We start from the raw sequence: 19127 nt of genomic DNA, 5'->3' as shown, positions 1-19127 counted from the left end.
GAGAACCCGCTCAGCTGGTGGAGGACCCATCAGACAGCTTTTCCTCTCTTAGCTGGACTGGCTAAGTCAAGTCAAGTCAAGTCAAGAATATTTGTATAGCGCTTTTCACAATACAGATTGTATCAAAGCAGCTTCACAGTATTAAATTAAAATAATAATAAAACATCCAAATTATGCTAATCATAATAAGCGATACTTGTGTATCCCTGGCACTAGCGTTGCAGCTGAGAGAGTTTTCTCCACTGCTGGAGATATAGTGACAGCACAGCGAAGCAGTCTCACTCCTGCACATGTTGATCAGCTTATTTTCCTGCAAAAGAACCTGAATGTTGCATCTGCAAATGGACAGTAACCTTGGACACTTGAGTTCATGTCCAGTTTTTTTCATGATTTGTTGAAAATCATATAATCAGTTGCAGTTTACAGTTCTATTGTTGCAAAAGACACTGTCATGAACATTTCAGAGACAGGTAGCTTAGGGGTACTAATTTTCATTTTGAAAGAAGCACTTTATTTTCATAACTTGTTATTCTTTAAGTTAATGAGTCTGACTGAGAAATATAGATGTTTTTTTGTCTTCACTGGTTGTGTTCTACATGATATTTGTGGTAAACTGCAACTTTCCTGGGAAATGCATCTATTTTCAACCATTTTGTATTATGAAGAAGCACTTTATTTTTGTTTACTTATTTTATAGCTAGCTACTAGGGGTGGCACGGTACATGAAAAAACACCCGAACCGTTCGGTTCGCTTGTCTCGGTCACGCATGCGCAATGTAGTCTCGTGCTCAGACAGTTTCGCCTCAGACAGTTTCGCGCGAACATACAAAGACAGTAAAAGTGTGCTGCAGAAATGGCAAGTGGAGGAGATAATGAGGCTGCCCGGAGTTGGCTGATGCGCCCGCGTCATTCAAGTCCGGTGTGTGGGAACATTTTGGATTTCCTATTACCTACTTACGATGACAACGGAAATAAAACAGTGGATAGAACTGCGACTGTGTGCAAGCATTGCGCAAAATGCATTCAATATGCTAATGGAAACACTTCTAATATGACAGTTAATTTAAGAAGACATCACGCCAATGTGTCGGTAAGCATAAACAGGAGAGAGCCGGTTAGGAAACAACTACTGTCCGCAGCATTTAGGCAACCTCTCAGTGAGAAGTCGGACAGGGCAATAGCCATAACTAAAGCATTGGGGATGTTTATAAATACATACAGTGGCACTTTAATCTCTAGTTTCCAAATACTGCACTTTAATTTCAAGTGAAATAAATGTATCCCCACTCTCAGGGAATAGAAGCATTGTTTATACTGTTTTTGTGTTAAGCTGGTTAAAATTATGCTTGACTTTATGATTATGGCCTTTGCTAGTTCTAGTCTCATTATATTGTTATTGCATTACATTATATATTTATGTTTAAAGTATTTTGACTTGTTTAAAAGACAGAGCTTTGAGAGTTCCTCTTTTTCTTTTAAAATATTTATTTTTTGTAAGAGCTACACTGAAGTTGGCAGTTTGATAATTGATAAATGCAAGTTAATCTTTGTGTGCTAAAAAGACTCAAGTTCCTGTAGAGATAACAATACACATTCTCCTTTTGTTGTGCCAAATAAACAAAAAGAATGTAATCATCAATGTCTTCTCTTTTGCTGTATCAAAATCTCACCTAGCTTTTACTTAGAGATGGTCCCAATAATGTGCTTAAAAACTAAAGTCAAGTCAAATTCATAGTGCATGATTACATAATGATAATAAAACAATTATACTGTATTCTAAATTGTGGATAATTAAGCGAATAAGCTATATATCATATGCTGAAGGAAATATCTGGAGTGTTAAAGATTAAAAGAAAAAAGAAAAAGAACCGTACAGAACCGAAAACCGTGACCCTAAAACCGTGATACGAACCGAACCGTGGGTTTTGTGAACCGTGCCACCCTTACTAGCTACTAATGAGTACCAATTGAGAACCAGACAATGTTTTTGATAAAAGGCACTTCCCTGAGAATTGAACTCAATAAATGTGAAAAAGACCAGGGTGGGAAATTAGCACCCGCCAAAGGCGGGTACTTTTTCAAAGTGGCGGGTCACTTTGCCGTGTATACCAGCCACAGTGGCAGGTGGATTATAATAATGCTGCGTTCGCACCAAAAGCGAATACAGTTCGCAAAAATTCGCATCCAACGAGGGACCAGGACAGGACCACAAGACGCGCGTAAACGCGTCTTTTACAATGAATGTATTAAGTAGTAACCAATAAACACATGTTGCGAGTGATTTCATTGTACTGATTGCACAGCCTTTGTCAAAGAATGCGGTTGCTAAGTAACAATAATACACTTTTGTCGAGTAATTCTTTTGATTGGTTTTCAGCGCTGTGTGTCACGGCGCTGAAGAGACCGTTATACTGTATAACTTATACACATAGCTAAGCTGAGAAAAAAAAAGAAAAAAAAGTGTATATATATATATATATATATATATAGCTGAGCTGGTCCAGAAGAAAGGGAAATTCTTTTTTAAAAAATGTGGCGACATATCCCTGGTGTTAGCAGACCCGCAGCGGAGTCAGCAGTAAATAAACAACTACAAACTGAGGGCGAAGTAAACAAAAAGAAAAGGTACTTTTCTAACAAGTGGCGCATTGATGACCAAGGGAAACCGAGGGAATGGTTATCCTAACTTCCCGACGACCAGTCTATGGCACTGCACTTATTGTCGAACCTACGCGTCAGCAGAAAATGTACATAATTCGTTCGTAAGAGGAACGTCTAATCTTAAATTAGAGGCAATAAAAGACCACAAGTCTTCCAAGTCGCATATTAAGTGCACTGCCATACAGCTGGCTAAGACGGGACCCCAGGAGCAGAGTGTGGCAATGAAGGCTATCTGCTCTATGCAATCGGCGCAGTTGGACCGAATGAGAACTCCGTTCAGAAACGTCCATGCAATCGGAAAAAAGGGCAGACCCTTTCGGGACTACGTTTGGATGTGCAAGTAAGTAAATTAACTATTATTAACGAACTAACTTGAAGTTGTGTTTTGTGATGGCTAGTTTTAGCAGCCGATTTTTTTTTTTAAAGGCGGGCGCCCGTGAGCACCCACAGAGCGCCTGTCTGAAAGGCCCTTATGATTGCAGCATAACTACCATTGTTAAATGGATAAAACGAATTACATATTTGTAGTAGGGTTGGGCGATATGGCCAAAAATAATTTCTCGGTATTTATTGGTTAAATGGCAATATATCTCTGTACTTTTTACATTCTAACATTGTGCTTTTGTTTTTATTTTCATTTTTAGTTTAGAATTTTGTTAATGTAAAAACAAAAGCATTATTTTTGTTTTTAGATTGTAATGTTACAAACTAATTATATTAGCCTGCATTTGATTACCCCATTATAATGATCACTTTCATAAAAATATAGCCTACTTGTAGGTTTAAAATTCAACATATGGAACATGTATTGTCTCCAACAACAAATATTTTAACAATATGTACTGTATATTTTAGTCAGAATTATTGTGCTACTACCGTATATAACGTTACCCGAATATAAGACGAGGTTTTTGTCCTAAAAATAGGCTGAAAAATGGGGGGTCGTCTTATATTCGCGATATAGACAAAATGGGGGAAAGGGAGAAAGAACGAATTGATATGAAACAGTGACTGAAACGCGACCCATTAAGACAAAACCAGCTTTCCCTTCCAAGATGTTAATCTGGACAAAAATCATGATAATCGATCCGTCGTCTGATGAAATCAAATACACATAAGATAAAAACAATATCTGTGATTTCGGCAATACTTGCATGAGAAGTGCGCGCAAGAGACGCAGAGCGAGCGAGCGAGAGAGAGAGAGGTGGGCGCGAGAGGTGCGCGCGAGAGAGAGAGAGAAAGGTGCGCGCGCCTTTAAGAGTAAGTAAGAGAGAGAATGAATTATCAGTGCAATTTTCAAATAAAATTATTTTCTGTTGAAAACCAGATTTTTTCCACAAAAATAAGTCTGGAAATGGGGGGTCGTCTTATTTTCGGGTATACGGTATTCTATTGTGCTCCTCCATCTAAATATTCCTGTGAAATATAAGTTAAGCAATGAGGAAAGCACCACATCTCAGAAACATTAAACAGTGCAAGTATCAGTCAATCAGCAACAGTATTTTTCAGATGTGCTCGTATCAAACTAGTGTATCAATATAAACGTTATTGCCTCATTCCATATAATTAAAAAATATATATCAATATATCATACAAACTCGATATACCGCCCAGCCCTACATATTTGTAATGGAGGTCAATGTTATCAAAGTCACAGTTCTCATTCTAACTCCTTTCAGAGTGGATGAGCAGAAAGGACTGGTGATAGGGAAAACTTATCAGAACAAGAAGCAGGCCAGGGTTTTTATGCACTACATTGCTGAGGTGTCGAGGAGGCAGCTTAAAAATAAGATTGATCATTCAAAGTATCTGGCAATTATGTCAGATGGATCAACTGACAGTGCAGTGTTGGAGGAAGAGCTTCTGTACACCAGAATGAGCCAAGCAGGGAAAGTCGAGGTGCAGTTTGTTGGAATCCAGGCGGTTGAAAAGCCAAATGCAGAGAACATCACAGCAGTCATCATACGGATGATGAGAGAGGTGTGTGAGGATGATGAGAGTTGGCAGGAGAAACTGGTTGCTTGTGCAACAGATGGAGCAGCAGTGATGACAGGGTCCAGAAGTGGAGTGGTCACCAGACTATGTGGCGACAAGTCCTATATTGTGGGTGTCCATTGCATAGCCCATAGGCTGGAGCTGACATTTAAGGATGCAGTGAAGAGTTGCCCCCAGTGCATAAAGTTGGATGAACTCTTGTCTTCCCTCTATGTGTTCTATCACAAGAGTCCACTCAACAGAGCAAACTTGAAAAACAGCTTCAAGGTGTTAGGAATAAAGCCACTCATTCCAACTAGAATTGGAGGTACCAGGTGGCTTGCTCATCTCTTCAGGGCACTGGACCACTTCCTCAGAGGCTATAGGGGCCTAATCCAGCATTTTGAGCAGGTACAGTAGTATAGGCTAAGGCAAGGTGATCATTTTAGTGTAAATTAGTTGACAAATGTACAATTGTGTGTGTAAGATCCAGTCACCAGATTCGGAGGGGGTGAATCCTGTGCAGAGGAGCAAGGCACGCAATTTTTACCAAACAGCAAAGGATCCATGTGTTGTGATGTTCAGCTGCTTTAGGCACGACTGCCTGACCCACCTCAGCAACCTGTCTGCATCCATGCAACGGCCAACTCTAACAGTGGCAGAGGTTCAGACCAGCCTTATAGCCACACAGGCTGTCTTAACTAAACACAAGAACAGGTAGGGGTGTGTATGTGTGTGTGTGTGTGTGTGTGTGTGTGTGTGTGTGTGTGTGTGTGTGGGGCAGAATATTTTTAAATATAATTAATATAACATTGTTTTGTTGTGTATTCAATTATAAGACCTGGACCCAGGCTTAGGGCATGCCTAGAAAATCCAGCGGACACTTTTGAGGGTGTAACCTTGGCAGCACCCAGAGATGACCTCTCCCTGGCTCGTGTAAACTCCACAAAGGACAAGCTGATAGACACATTTTGCAGCAGTATGGCGACACGATTTTGTGACTTCAGCTCTGGAGTACTACATGCTTCCAAACTGGTGGATATCACAAGCTGGCCTGATGCAGACACATGTGAAGGTTATTATCAAGCACAATGTTATCACATTTAACATGATATGTATTTTACATCTTGAAGTTGAAACCTTTTACTGTTTGTGCAACCTTAAGTTTTCCTTGTGTGTGTCTGCAGATTTTGGAGATGCAGATGTGGAGTGTCTTATAAAGCACTTTGGTCCACTATTGGCCTCCTCTGGGGCCAATTTGGATCTGATTCCAGACCATTGGACATTCCTCAAGAGCAGTTTGTACCAGCAGCATCCGAACATGAACCAGCTGACCTGGCCAGAGATAAATCGGAGACTGGGAGGCCAGTGCCATGATTTCCTTCAGCTTGTCGATGTGTTACTGTGTATTCCAGCCTCCACAGCAGACTGTGAACGGGGTTTCAATTTGATGAAACAAGTGAAGAGTGACTGGAGGTCAGGTCTGAGGTCGGACACACTATCTGACCTGCTCACAGTGCAGCTGTCCGGCCCTGACATTGAAGACTTTGATCCTGACTCAGCCATACAGCTGTGGCATCAGGCCAGTGTCAGAGCGAGGAGGCCAGATTTCATGGAAAGAGGAGCCAAGAAGAGAAAGACTCAACTTGAAGACGAGGAGACCTCTGAGGAGGAAGATGATGATGATGACTCTGAAGAAGACTAAAGTGACATGTTACTGAGAGATGAGTCAAAATTATTTGTTTTGTTCATGAAAAATGTAGGCCTTTGTATTTGCCTAAATTAATTAAATGTATTAATAATAAATAAATAAAAACGTATTGAAGCAATTTCTTTCTTGCAATTTGAATTCCGGAAAAAGTGGCTGGTAAAAAATATAAGTGGCTGGTAAAATTGGGCATCCACCAGCCACTGTGGCTAAAAAAGTTAATTTCCCACCCTGAAAAAGACACTTTAATGTCTCCGTTTGTCATTCTGTATAGCAAAGCAGATGAGAGTAGATCATGATCAGAAACCCGATTAGAAATCATTATGGATAAAATCAAATCGTTTTGAATCGAATTGTGGCCTCAAGAATCGGAATCGAATTGAAACGTGAGATGGTAAAAGATTCCCACCCCTAGTATTCATCCCTCTTGGGATGGTGCTGCTCTTCTCTCTGGTAATTTGGCACATAGTCTTAGAGCTCAAACATGACAATCTGGGGCTCAGGTCAGGAAGCAGACAGACTGGCTTAACCGACCGTCTGCTAGCGGCCTCACGTCACAGAGGTCAGATAAATCCCATCACATAGAGACTCTTTCATCTAGATATCATCATATAGAGACTGTGTCTGTTCCCGAATCAGGAAATACAAAAAAACTTCCAAACCCATCTATGGGTAAAAAAATTATTTTGTTCTGGGCCATATCGCCCAGCCCTACCAGGAAGTTGGACTCATCAACTCAGACAAATCAGTTCAATTGAAAACAATTGTCATATACTTTGTACAAAAATGAAATAATAAAATAAAACTTCTTGAAAACTCAACAGGTGTGTAACCCAGTAAAAATGAAGGAAAAAAATAAACAATGTTCTCAAAACAATATATCACAGATTCAATATCTCAAATCACTCTTTCCCTTGAAAATGTAGCAATCTTTTCAGCAAAATGAATCAAATATTCAAGATTTACTGAATTGATTCAGTTGATGTCAGTCCAGAATCAAATGACTCAGATCAAAAGATTTGTTTACTCTTTAGAATGGATCCGTTCAGAATCAATGTCTCTCCGTTCAAAGCTCGAAACAAAGTTTCAGTCCTATTTGTCCAAAAAAAAAAAGGAAAAGATTTCTCATACCATTTCGATGAATTCAAGATCAAAGTGCAACAATCAAATTGTCTCCGTGGGTGGCTCGCCTTTTACATACGCTCATTTGCGTCTCACGTGTCCAAGATGGTGATCACAATTTCTCAGAAGAAACACACAAGAAGAAAGGAAGAAACAAAAACCCAGCCTTGCAAAAACACAAGGCAAAACAATAATTAATCTTCCATTCAAACATGTTCATCAGCATTCAGCAAATATCATGTATACATTTCAAACAACATACTGACTTAGGCTAATATCTTGACGCTTATGGTGCGTTCAAGTCCTCCTGGGCAGTTCGTGCGCACGATGTGGGAAGTCGTGTTTACGACGGCCGGTGAAGCAGTCGATTCTGTTCCCTTTCGGAATCCCTGTTCCCCCTGACAACGCATGCGTAGCAGATGCATCAAAGGACAGCTGGAAGTACGGAAAGCGAAAAAGGCCAAAAGCATTGGCGCAACATTTAAATGTTTTGCTACACTACAGCATAATAAAATGGTTCTCACACTCCAGTAATATTTCTGTGAATTGATTTAATCTTGCACTTGTTCATAGTTTTTGTATTATGTCTGAATATATCGAATTTTACCCATACAAATTTCCTTATCTGTCCGTGTTGACGTCCAAAATGCCTCATATTATTGTCTCATTATTATTTATAAAGATTGCAAAATGTCAGCGATGACAAGTTTATGATATACAACTTTGAAAACAGTATACAAAATGTATTAACAATATGTTCAATGTCACCATAATACACAAGAGAAAGTTCCTCATATTATTGTCACAAGGGAAACACATTTTCAGGAGACACCTTTTATGTTCCCTGTATGAAAAAAATAATATATATATATGAATAAAACCATATATTGCTATTATTACCTTCTTTAAAATGTTTCACATGCAAGATAAATGGGTGCAACATATTCTAATTGTAATTAATGAACATACAATTTCAGAGTGCACTAATTAAATCAATCAATTAATCAAGTTAATAAATGGTGTTATAAATTGGGGAGATGACCACACAGCATTGTCATCAGAATTTATATTCTTGCTGGCACATTCCAACAATGGATCCAAAAGTGTATGAGGAAATCATAAACTACACAACTCAAGGCGCATACCCATTTGGCATAAAAAAAAAGACCATAAATATGTAATTCGCAGACGCTCCTCCAATTTCCAAATTGATGGTAAGTAATCAATTCTAAATTATAATTATTCTAGACAGTGGAGATAACTCTAGATAAGTCCACAGACAGGAGTGAGGTATAGTGATACACCGATACTTTATACAAACAAAAAGCCCATACACGTCCATGGAATAGCCTTCTTATAATTGACTTGCCAGCAACTAGAACATCAAAAATAACCTATCCTGCAATTTCTATTTAAATTGGCCTATTTCTTTCATTGGGCCTTCAGAACCTCCTTGCAGGTTATCGTTTAGGTTTTACTAACAATAAAGCTATTTCAATAGATGGCCAACTTTAATACATCTCCTCAAATAGTGGTATGGGTTTGAGAAAAAAAGTGGTTGTTGGACAAAAAGAGGCCAACCAAATATTCACAGAATTTCATGCCAGCCCCCACGGAGCACACTGTGGAACGGGAAAAACAAAGCTTGCCATTTCAGCGAGGTTCAACTGGCCTGGAATGGGGGTGGATATAGATAAATGGGTAAATACTAAATGATTCCCTTTTAACTTTGCTGTGAAACATACAAATGGATTATGTTTTGGAATGCATTTCTCATGTGCTTATTTCTGAACATCAGGTTTTGCAGTGTGCCCAGTGCCAATTTAGCAGACTGTCCATCAAGCAGGAGCCCAAGTACATCCCAATATGTGTACTGGTATTTCATGAGTTCACAGAATTTAAATTTATTTATTGTGCTATTTTAATTAAGGTGGATAAGCCTCTGGAACTGCTGGGCATGGATTTAGTGGGGAAAGTCACCAAAACCAACCAGGGAAATGAGTACATTTGTGTCCTCGTTGACTATTATACTAAATGGTCCGAGGCATATGCAATTCCCAATAAATCTGCAGCAGTTGTCTCGCGCTGCATTATTAATTTTTTCTACAGGTTTGGGGCACCAAAGAGAATACTCACTGACCAAGGCACTGAGTTTTTTAAACCAGGTTTGTTGAATGAACTAAATTCAATCTGCACAAGAATTTAATGGTTTCACACATTTCAACGAAGAGCTCTGTGCCTTCCTAAATGTCGAGAGAAGCCTCTGTGCCCCATACCATCCACAAACAAACGGGCTCGTGGAAAAACTAAATGGAACCATTCAAAGGTGAACCTTCATTAACTGGTTGCTTTGTGGGAATGCAATATTCATGGAAATATTGGTGTCTTTGAAAATTGGTTACTCATAACTTTCAACTCCTTTCTCCTTATGACTCTAGAGCCTTGTGCAAATTAGTGGATGCAAGACCAGAAAAATGGGACGAGTACCTAGATGCAGTAATGTTTGGTCTTAGAACCAAGACACAGCTGACAACTAGGTACTCTCCAATTTCTTAATGTTCGGCATGGAGGCACGATATCCTTGTGAGGTGCCTGAGACGTATGAGGTATGTGATCATTTACATTGTTCCATATAAATATCTATCAATTACAAGTTAGTGAAATATTTTAAATCTTCAATGTTTCTGAAAAGCTCAACAGCACAGTGGAATCTGTCATAGCAGAGGACACCGTATCAAATGCCATTTCTCTGAAGGAGAAAATGGACAACATTGTAAAAAAAAAATGTACGAAAAAAACAGGACAGGAGACAGAAGGTGGCAAATCAGGTACCATTTTTTGTAGGGCAGAAGGTCCTACGAAAAAATATAAGGACCCAGCAGAGGAAAGGGGGCAAGCTTGAGCGCAGCTGGTTGGGACCTTATGAAATTATCCATTTGCAAGAAAAAAGCGCTGATTTAAGGGATGAAAATGGCAAGATATTCCCCAAAATCAACACTGACCATCTCAAACCATTTAAAGAAGACACACCCCGGATACCCCATAGATTTACCCAAGAACCACAACATAAAAGAACACGTAAAGAAACGTCACCCCCTCCACTCACACCTGTAGACCTCACCATCACCAAATAACATGAAAACCAGCCCCCACCATCACCTCCATCCTCACCAATTGACTTATCATTTGGATCAAAATATTCTATATCCTCTCCCCAGTCTCCATTGAACTTTTCTATGAAAATCCCACTTTCCTCTCCTGTGTCCCACACCACTACAATGACGACAGAGGTACCAGCTGACACCACAGACACCGTGCATGGCTGTAAGTGTTGATGTTAAGTCAGATCTTATAATTGATCATTATTATTCTAATTTCTAATATATTTGTGTGAGGTGGTAGGTGCCATGCTGTTTTTGGCTATCCTCTGTAGGTATCAAGAGTGCCTGGGCTGGAAACGACAGTTATGTCCTGCTGTCCAGAGTGGGACCCTATAAATTATTTTATAAGGACCTACGGATCGGCCCTGGAAGGGAGTTGAAGAGTGAGGTACACATTTCATTGATTTTGACAGACAAGACTTTCATCTGCTATGTTAATATTTTGTATTAATGTTTAATTTTGCAATGTGTGTCAAGATTATAAATGCGTATCTGTCCCTGAAAGTAAGGGAGCACAATTTGACATCACCGGGCAAAGCATTATGGACACATTTGCCATGACAGACATGTGGAAGGGGAAATATGAAAGGCTCAAGGTGTCCTGCTAATTTTATCTATTTTGCATTGTATTACTTGTGCTAATGCCCATTTTGTTCAAGGCTTTGTGTACATTCGTTTGTGGTGTTGGTACATACTCAAGGCGTTGGTTAGCAAGGTATAGATCATAATGAGGTGTTTTTTGTTGTTATTTTTTTCCTAGTTGGACCCAGCAAACTATGAGGTCATACTGGGCATTGTAATTGAGCGGCACCACTGGTTCCTAGTTGTAAGTATTTGTGGTATAGAACAGTTTCCCTTAAATTTTCCCTTATCCCCCTGATTTACAATATTATACCACTATCGTGTTGTCTGGATATTTTTGCATGTTACTTAGGCTATATACCCATCCCAACAAAAAACCATTATGCTTGACTCAATTGGAGAGTCAAACATAAAAAAGAAAAGGTGTTTGGAGACAACCAGGTATTTTTCATGCACCACAATCATATGTAGTGTTATTGTACAATATGTAGCTACTTTATGCTTGAAAGAGAACATACTATCTTGTTTGTAGAGCCCTGATGATGGCAAAGGGTGTTTCAGTATCAAACTGGGTGTGTGAAAGCTTGCCTCACCCCCTTCAGAGGGATGCAATATCATGTGGTGTGTTCGCTTTGAAGGTGTGTGATTTATAGCATTGTAGCAAATATTAAATGTTAATTAAAATGGGATGATACTTTAGTAAATTTTTCTTGTTACTTCCTCAGTTTGCAGAACATATTCTGCAAAATACTAGAATTGACTTCTCCAATGAGCCACAAGAAATAACCAGATTCCGAATGGAGATTGCTTTAATTCTGCTCCGCCAATCTGGTATTTCTTTATAAACTCATGAATGTTATTGACATGCTTTTTGACGTGCATCACTTTCATTAGTGTTGTACTGTACCTCATAGATGACCTAAGTGACCTGTGCCACTTTTGTGGAGAGGCAGAAATGTTTGATGACTCTGAAGGAGAGACAGAAACAGTTCATGAGTCTACAGATGTTCTTTGGGTAACTATGGCTGACCATTTTTGGTTGGTGTATCATACACAAAGTAATAATGAATGGATTGTTGTTTTTAAATTGTTATTCTTATTTCTTATTTTTATATATATAGATTGCCTGTGATGACTGTGGGCGATGGCTCCACGTGATGTGTGTGGGCAATCCATCCACGGAGGATGAATACAAATGTGCTTCTTGCAATAAATAACTTGATTATGAAGCCATTGTTTTTGGAGTTTGTTTATTTTCCCCTTAACTTTCACTTTGGTTAAACCTACTCGAAAATCAGTCTTTCAAAACAAGCATTATTTATTTTATAAAATGTGACATTAAAAGCACCTGTGAAGTGATTGTGGTTCAAATAGTCCTGCACTAGAGGCTTATCTGTACTAACCAAAGCCAAACATTACATTAAAATCAGTAATACGTTTTAAATGTGAAAAGAAATAAGCTGGATTGCATTTACAGATGCAAAAAACTCGCTTCTAAAAATATATATATAAAAAAAAAGTTTCGGAAAAAATGTTACTTTTTTAACCGTTTTGCTTCCCGTACATCTAGTTGTGCTTGTGCATATTGAGTTCTGGTGGTACGTATGATAACTCGGCAACTACGCACGACTTGTAGTATGATTGCGTAAAGGGGAACAGGAATTGCGTAAAGGGGAACAGGAATTCCGGAAGGGAACCGAATCGACTGCTTCACCGGCTCCAGGTCTGCAGCCTCCCCACACTCCTGGTGTTTACGACATTGTGGTGGCGTTCAACTCGTAAATACGATCTATACGAGATGACTTGAACGCACATTATAGATGGGTTTCCGTTTCTCGAATTACCCATGATCCTCTGCGGCGCGCCGCCATGTTGTGTGTCAAAGCTGTCATGCATGTTAACCACCTTTTAAGTATTTTTGACTCTTGTGTTGAGATAACAAATTACAAATTCCTCCAAACCTGGCGACAAGGTTAAGATTATTTACAGGGACACATTCGACTGCGACCATTTTTGGAGAATCTGCGAGTTAAAATTGTATGTGGTCGTATTTGTGCGAGTGCATGGTCATGTAACTTACTAACGTTACTCGGTTAAATTCACGCATGAATTCTCCTGCATTTTACTTGTTTTAGCGCCCGCCAAAGTGAATGTTTGTCCCGCCAAAGTCTTATTTGATCGGTGAGTAATGTAGATGAACTGCTGCGCTTGTGACAGGGCGCATGTTTAACTGAGAGAACGAGCAGAAAGAGAGAGAGCCGGTCGCGCGCGCGCACTCCCTCTCTCTTCGTAGCCAGGCGAAAGTGTAAACAAGACTTAACCGTCTCCAAACTAAGCGCTGTCTTGCCCTCTCTCCCTCGTGGAAAAGTTAGTCTGGAGCCCTGCATTGACGGTCCACATCGCTGTAGCCAGGCGGCTGATATCTGCACAGCCCTTATACGGTACATTGACTCAGTGTCAAGACAACACCATCTGGGTAAAAAAACTACACCACCACAACGCTCCGAACTAATTTAGTGTAGAAGAGAGAGATGGAGAGCAGAGGCACGGAGCGATTAAAGGAACTCAGCTGTTTATCAATTTACCTGAAATAAAAAGCAGACTTTAGTGTTTGGGTCAGGATCAAAGCCCTCTCTGTTTATTCTCGCCAGCCAAACGTTACATCTCTTGTACGAAAAGCCTTTCCATCTCTGTTCTTTGGTGATAAATCACTTTTGTAATATCGAAATATTGTCTCTTCGTCGTGTCGGGATCAGCGCAATTCGTACAGCTCCACACAACACAGTTGTGACCCATTGCTTCAGGATATTACCATGCTCCGTAACACAAACGCTTGACCCACTTGACACACAAGATGGCGCCGTAATGAGATGCGCGAGAAATGTGACGTCATCGTAAACCTATCTATACACGACATCGCTCGTCATTGACTCATTTGCATCTTCACATGCGGTTAGCTTTAGCCCAACGTGCAAATTAGCACTAGCTCACACACTATGCATAAGCTGCCTATATGAACGCTAATGTCACATTACTGATTTCTCGCTAAGTATGCTACAGTTTTATTGTGAAATGTCAAGTCAATATAAAAAAACAACTCACCAAGGCAAAAAAGTCACATCTTATAGGGATGTTCGCCGGAGTCAAATGTGACGTCACGATATGGACGTGGTCGCGAACTGGTTGGCAGAAAGAACCAAAACATGTCGCAGACTCGCAGCAGTCTACCTGTGTTTTGTCAGCATATGCTAATTATTTGTCCGAAGAACCAAAAAAGAGATATAAGGTTAAGCTTTTATATAACCAGGGTTCATGTTCTCTGCCTGATCAATATCACCTGAGTGAGAATTGGAGCAAAAGCCCGGACACATGGCCAGATTTGACATTCGGCGACATCTATCTGTATCTCATCGACACGCCATCTATGTTTACCAGAGAGTCGATGAAGGCGTACAAATCTTTATATGCCTATAAATTAAGTAATAATTACGAATATTACTTGTTGTAACTAAGGATAACTGGTAAATATGTTACAACTAGAGTAAAAATACAGGTGTAATTTATCCATGGGCTATATTTTGAATCAAAATAACCTCTGATATATAACATTGGTTAACATATAAGTAAAATGTATGAATGAAAATACAATAATTTGCCCTTAATTTATAAGGGTATGTCAGTGTTATTATACTTCCATTGCTCAGTCACAGCATGCACAAAAAGTTATGTAAACAAACACTTTGACACGTCTTCCGCGGTATTTTGTACAGTTATTCATTCATTAATTAACCCGTCAATGCGATAGAACCTACTAGTAACATTTATTTACAAAATTAGTTTTAATTTTTAACGCAAAATGTAGGTAGCAGACGCGATCGTGGTCCGCTGGCTCCCATTGTTTTCCGCTGGGTATAGACGCCTAATTGCAGAAATACAAAGCTTTCTTTCTTGATTCAGGCTGTTTAGGTACGCGGTAGAAGCTCTTGGGGTTATTACTCTTATCGAACCTATTAACACAGCCGATCACAAAGCACGATACAACCATTTTTCTTCTGTGTTTGCGCTGCGCTTTAAGCGGTCATTACTTTTCTTCTGCCAACCAGAGCGCGTCGTGACGTCACGGCGAACATCCCTATTCAATAGGAAGATAATCTGCGGTGCTTTGGTGCTCCTGCTCCGTGTATCTAACTTACATCGGCTTTTATTCTCGATTATCTGTCTCGTCTTCTTCTCACTTCGTCGTCAGCTCTTCAAAGTGATCACTTTCAGTCATAACTGTAATATTTTAATTGCATTTAAAATGATCTTTCTCAATATCTATCCTTTGATACGGACTCGGAGTGTCTGGAGATCCTGCTTCATCTGACTCGCTCTCTCTCTCTCTCCCAATGTCTCTGACAGCGGCAGTGTCGCCGGCGCAGTCTCAGTGCGCTGCTACCATTGGCTTGTTGGAGTGTCAATCAATGCAGCGCGATCAATGATTGGACGAAACACTTTCACTTCTAAAACACTCGTTTTTCTCTCTTATTCTCTTTTTCTCTTTTCCCATCTTTTTACACATCTTTCAACTCTTTTACTCGTAGCCTGGATTATCCGGGTTACATATGATTATATTATAACCTAGATGTGCTGTGTTTGACAGAAACCTGGCTAAAACCGGCATTACTTACATTGCATTAGTTTAAATGAGTCCACCCCCCAAGATAACGGTTATAAACATGAACCATGTCTGAAAGGCTAATTGAATTAAATGTAATTTAATTTAATACATTTAATTTAATTAATTTATAATAATATTTTCAGAATTACTAAGAAGTCTAGTTTCAAATGTAATTATTTTGAAGTGTTGGTGCTTAATATAACAATATCTAGTGTAAATGATAAATAACGTTTGGCGTTTGAGATTTGTGCTGCATGGCTACTGTATACAGGCCACCAGGGCACCATACAGACTTTATCTAAGAATTTGCTGACTTTCTATCTGAATTTGTACTGGCTGCAGATAAAGTACTAATTGTTGGTGATTTTAATATACATGTAGATAACGAAAAAGATGCATTAGGATTAGCATTTAAAGGGGTCATGACATGAGAAACCAAATTTGCCTTGATCTTTTGGTATATAAGAGGTCTTTGTGCCATTAAAACGTCCTGCAAGTTTCATAGCTTAAGACTTCCTCCCCATTATAAACGAATCATTTATTTAATCAAGCTCTAAATACAGCTCGTTCTGGATCCATGGTACGAAGTGACGTCACGGTGCGAAGTGACGTACCAGCGTTTGCATATGACCGCCTCCAGCACAAGAAAACTACACTTTAAGCGCAAGACAACTACGCTCATTTCGTATCATTGTCGCGCCCGCGCGCCGCGCGCCACACAAGTGTTCAGTCGACGGACAGCGAGTGGATCTGTGTACAGGGAAATTACGATGCCGGCATGCCGCAGATGTGCTGTTCCTGGCTGTGGACAAACAACATCTTTGAATACGCTGTGAAAGATCCAGTCGTCAGGGGAAAATGGATGCACTTTATTTTTTGCGGACGTCTCAGTCACGGCAGTGTTAGTTTAAGCGTTTGTTCTATACATTTGAAGGATGACTGTTTTGAGAACAAATCCCAAAATGATGCTGCCTTTGCCAGAAAACTGTTGCTCAAAGATAAGTCCGTGCCGACTATTCTGGGCTCAACAACGACGACGCAAACTGTAAGTATTAAAACTTTAAACTACTTTTTAAATACGCCGAATCCGCAAATGTTCTGGCTGGGGGCGTTAATAATTGATGCATAGGCACTGACGTTAGCCAATCATAACAGTGGGCGTTAACACTGAACTCTTAAAGGGGAAACACCCCCAAAACAGACTGTTTGAATCAGAGGATGAGAAACAGGGAAAAGGTCATAAATCACTACATTTTAAAAGTTTTTTGTAAAAAAAACTATAGTAATACTATAATTGCACCTAAGGGAACATAATAATAAAATAAAAAAACCATGTCATGACCCCTTTAAATACATTCTCTTTTGGAGTTAGACAACACATGTCAGGACCGACTCATTGCCGTAATCATACTCTAGATCTAATATGATCACATATAATAAATGTTGATGCCGTTGAAATTCTGCAGCAGAGCGATGACATCTCAGATCATTATCTAGTCTCGTGTCAACTTTATTTAGGTAATTAAGATGAGTCCGTGTTACAAATATGTTAGACCTATCACTTCTGCCACTAAAGATTGCTTTATTAATAATCTTCCTGATCAGTTTCATCATCTCAGAATCCCAGATAGCATAGATGAACTCGATATTGCGACAGAAACTTTTAACTCTCTCTTTTCCAGCACTTTAGACACAATTGCTCCTTTGCGCTTAAAGAAGATTAAAGGAAATAGTCCAACGCCGTGATACAACGAGCACACTCAGGCCCTTAAAGGAGAACTCCGGTCAATTTTAACATTGAGCTCAATTTTTTGTAAATTTGGAGTGCTGTCAATACAGAGAACAACGACAAAAATCGGTGTTGCCTACACCGTGTTATCCTCCTTTTAAAATTAGCACCCTGTTGACTTCAATGGGGTCCAATTTTAAACCTGGTTTTATTTCTCTTAACATCCTTGATGTGTCATACAAGTGCCCAGCCATGTTGAGTGATTCCTTCAGAGTGAACACGAGTGAATCTGACTGCAGTAGATGTGAAAGATATGAATAAAAATGACGTTATATCAGCCAGTGCACATTTAGTTCCTGTTTTCGGTCGATGTCGAGTTCACGCACGTGATCATAGGTAACTAAACCTATGCGCGTGAACTCGACAATCGACTACTTTGGACTTCGACCGAAAACAGGAACTAAATGAATTGGAATTGGAAGTCCCAAATACGGAGGAAAGCCAAACGCCGACGTGTCTGGGTTCACAGCACCATCCAGAGGCGCACTCAACTCAGTGATAGTAACCGGACGTATCAATGAGCTCTTCGTTGATTGGCTTGCGCAACATGCAAATTTTCCGCTCGAGTTGAAATTTTTCGACGATTAGGCGATTAGCGTTCGCTGCAAACGCGTGGCGTCTATGTAATCTACTCATGCAAATAATTAAATTTGCATTTGGTGTGAACACGCCAGTAGACTTAAATTAAAAAAAGAAACAATAGGTCTCGCTATCAGGTCCACGGATATTTAAAAAAAAATAAGGCTCTATTTGATCAGGGCCAGCAGACTTTCTTGTTTGCTGCCAAAAAGCTCTTTTTTTTTCATCTGTTCATAGAAGGTTTGAAAAGTAACGGACACGACTGGAACTTCAAATGGGACGGATTAAATGGTCAGATGAAACAAAACAAAAAATAGCTTTTTTGGCAGCAAACACTTAAGATGGGTTTGGTGCACACAGGGTTAAAAAAGTACCCCATGTGTAAAATGAAATACTCTGCTGTATCTTTACTGCTGTGGGCCTAATTTTCTGCCAGAGGTCCTGGACATCTTGTTCAGATACATGGCATCATGGATTTGATCAAATACCAACAGATAAAAAATCAAAACCTGACAGCCTGTGCTAGAAATCTTATAACTGGCCATGTTTGGATCTTCCAACAGGACAGTGATCCAAAAGCAAACATCAAAATCAAAACAAAAATTGGCACAAAACCAAGATCTGCAATGGCCATCCCAGTCCCTGGCCTGAACCCTATAGAAAATGAGTGGGCTGAACTGAAGAGAAGAAGCGTCAACATGGATCTGGGAATCTGCAGGATCTGGAGAGATTCTGTATGGAGGAATGGTCTCTGATCTCTTGGTCAGGTGTTCTCCAAACTCATCCGGCATTATAGGAGAAAACTCAGAGCTGTTATCTTGGGAAAAGGAGGTTGCAAACATATTTAATAAAACGGGGCAAATAATTGTTCCCAATGTGTTTTGTAGCAAA

The 19127-nt window shown here is 39.6% G+C and overlaps 2 protein-coding genes and 1 long non-coding RNA gene across 4 annotated transcripts in view; all 3 read left to right on the top strand.

Annotated features, from left to right (window-relative positions):
* LOC307008380 (E3 SUMO-protein ligase ZBED1-like) overlaps window positions 1-401 on the top strand; it is a 1155-nt gene extending 754 nt beyond the window's left edge. Inside the window, exon 2 of the mRNA XM_079631132.1 lies at window positions 1-401. This exon is cut by the window's left edge and continues 207 nt beyond it. Coding sequence (XP_079487258.1) covers window positions 1-99 — 99 coding nt within the window. The 3' untranslated portion in view covers window positions 100-401.
* A 2835-nt stretch (window positions 402-3236) lies between these two features.
* LOC307007740 (zinc finger protein 862-like) lies at window positions 3237-6503 on the top strand. 2 transcript variants are annotated; one of them, XM_079630039.1, is made up of 4 exons: window positions 3237-5046; window positions 5123-5352; window positions 5475-5710; window positions 5823-6503. In XM_079630039.1, exons 1-4 carry the CDS (start codon window positions 4291-4293, stop codon window positions 6338-6340), a joined length of 1740 nt encoding a protein of 579 aa, XP_079486165.1. In that variant the 5' UTR covers window positions 3237-4290; the 3' UTR covers window positions 6341-6503. The 2 variants fall into 2 exon arrangements, with proteins under 2 accessions (XP_079486165.1, XP_079486164.1); XM_079630038.1 differs by having other exon boundaries at window positions 5475-5728.
* A 4884-nt stretch (window positions 6504-11387) lies between these two features.
* Window positions 11388-12172, top strand: LOC307008490. Its single transcript, XR_013799834.1, has 3 exons — window positions 11388-11452; window positions 11741-11846; window positions 11934-12172. It is a non-coding gene; the product is annotated as an uncharacterized lncRNA (long non-coding RNA).
* The last annotated feature ends 6955 nt before the right edge of the window (window positions 12173-19127 follow it).

Source organism: Phoxinus phoxinus (genome assembly GCF_949152265.1).
Source record: "Phoxinus phoxinus genome assembly, chromosome: 12".
NCBI lineage: Eukaryota > Metazoa > Chordata > Actinopteri > Cypriniformes > Leuciscidae > Phoxinus > Phoxinus phoxinus.
The sequence above is the reverse complement of the archived record's forward strand: the minus strand, read 5'-3'. Positions and strand labels throughout refer to the sequence as shown.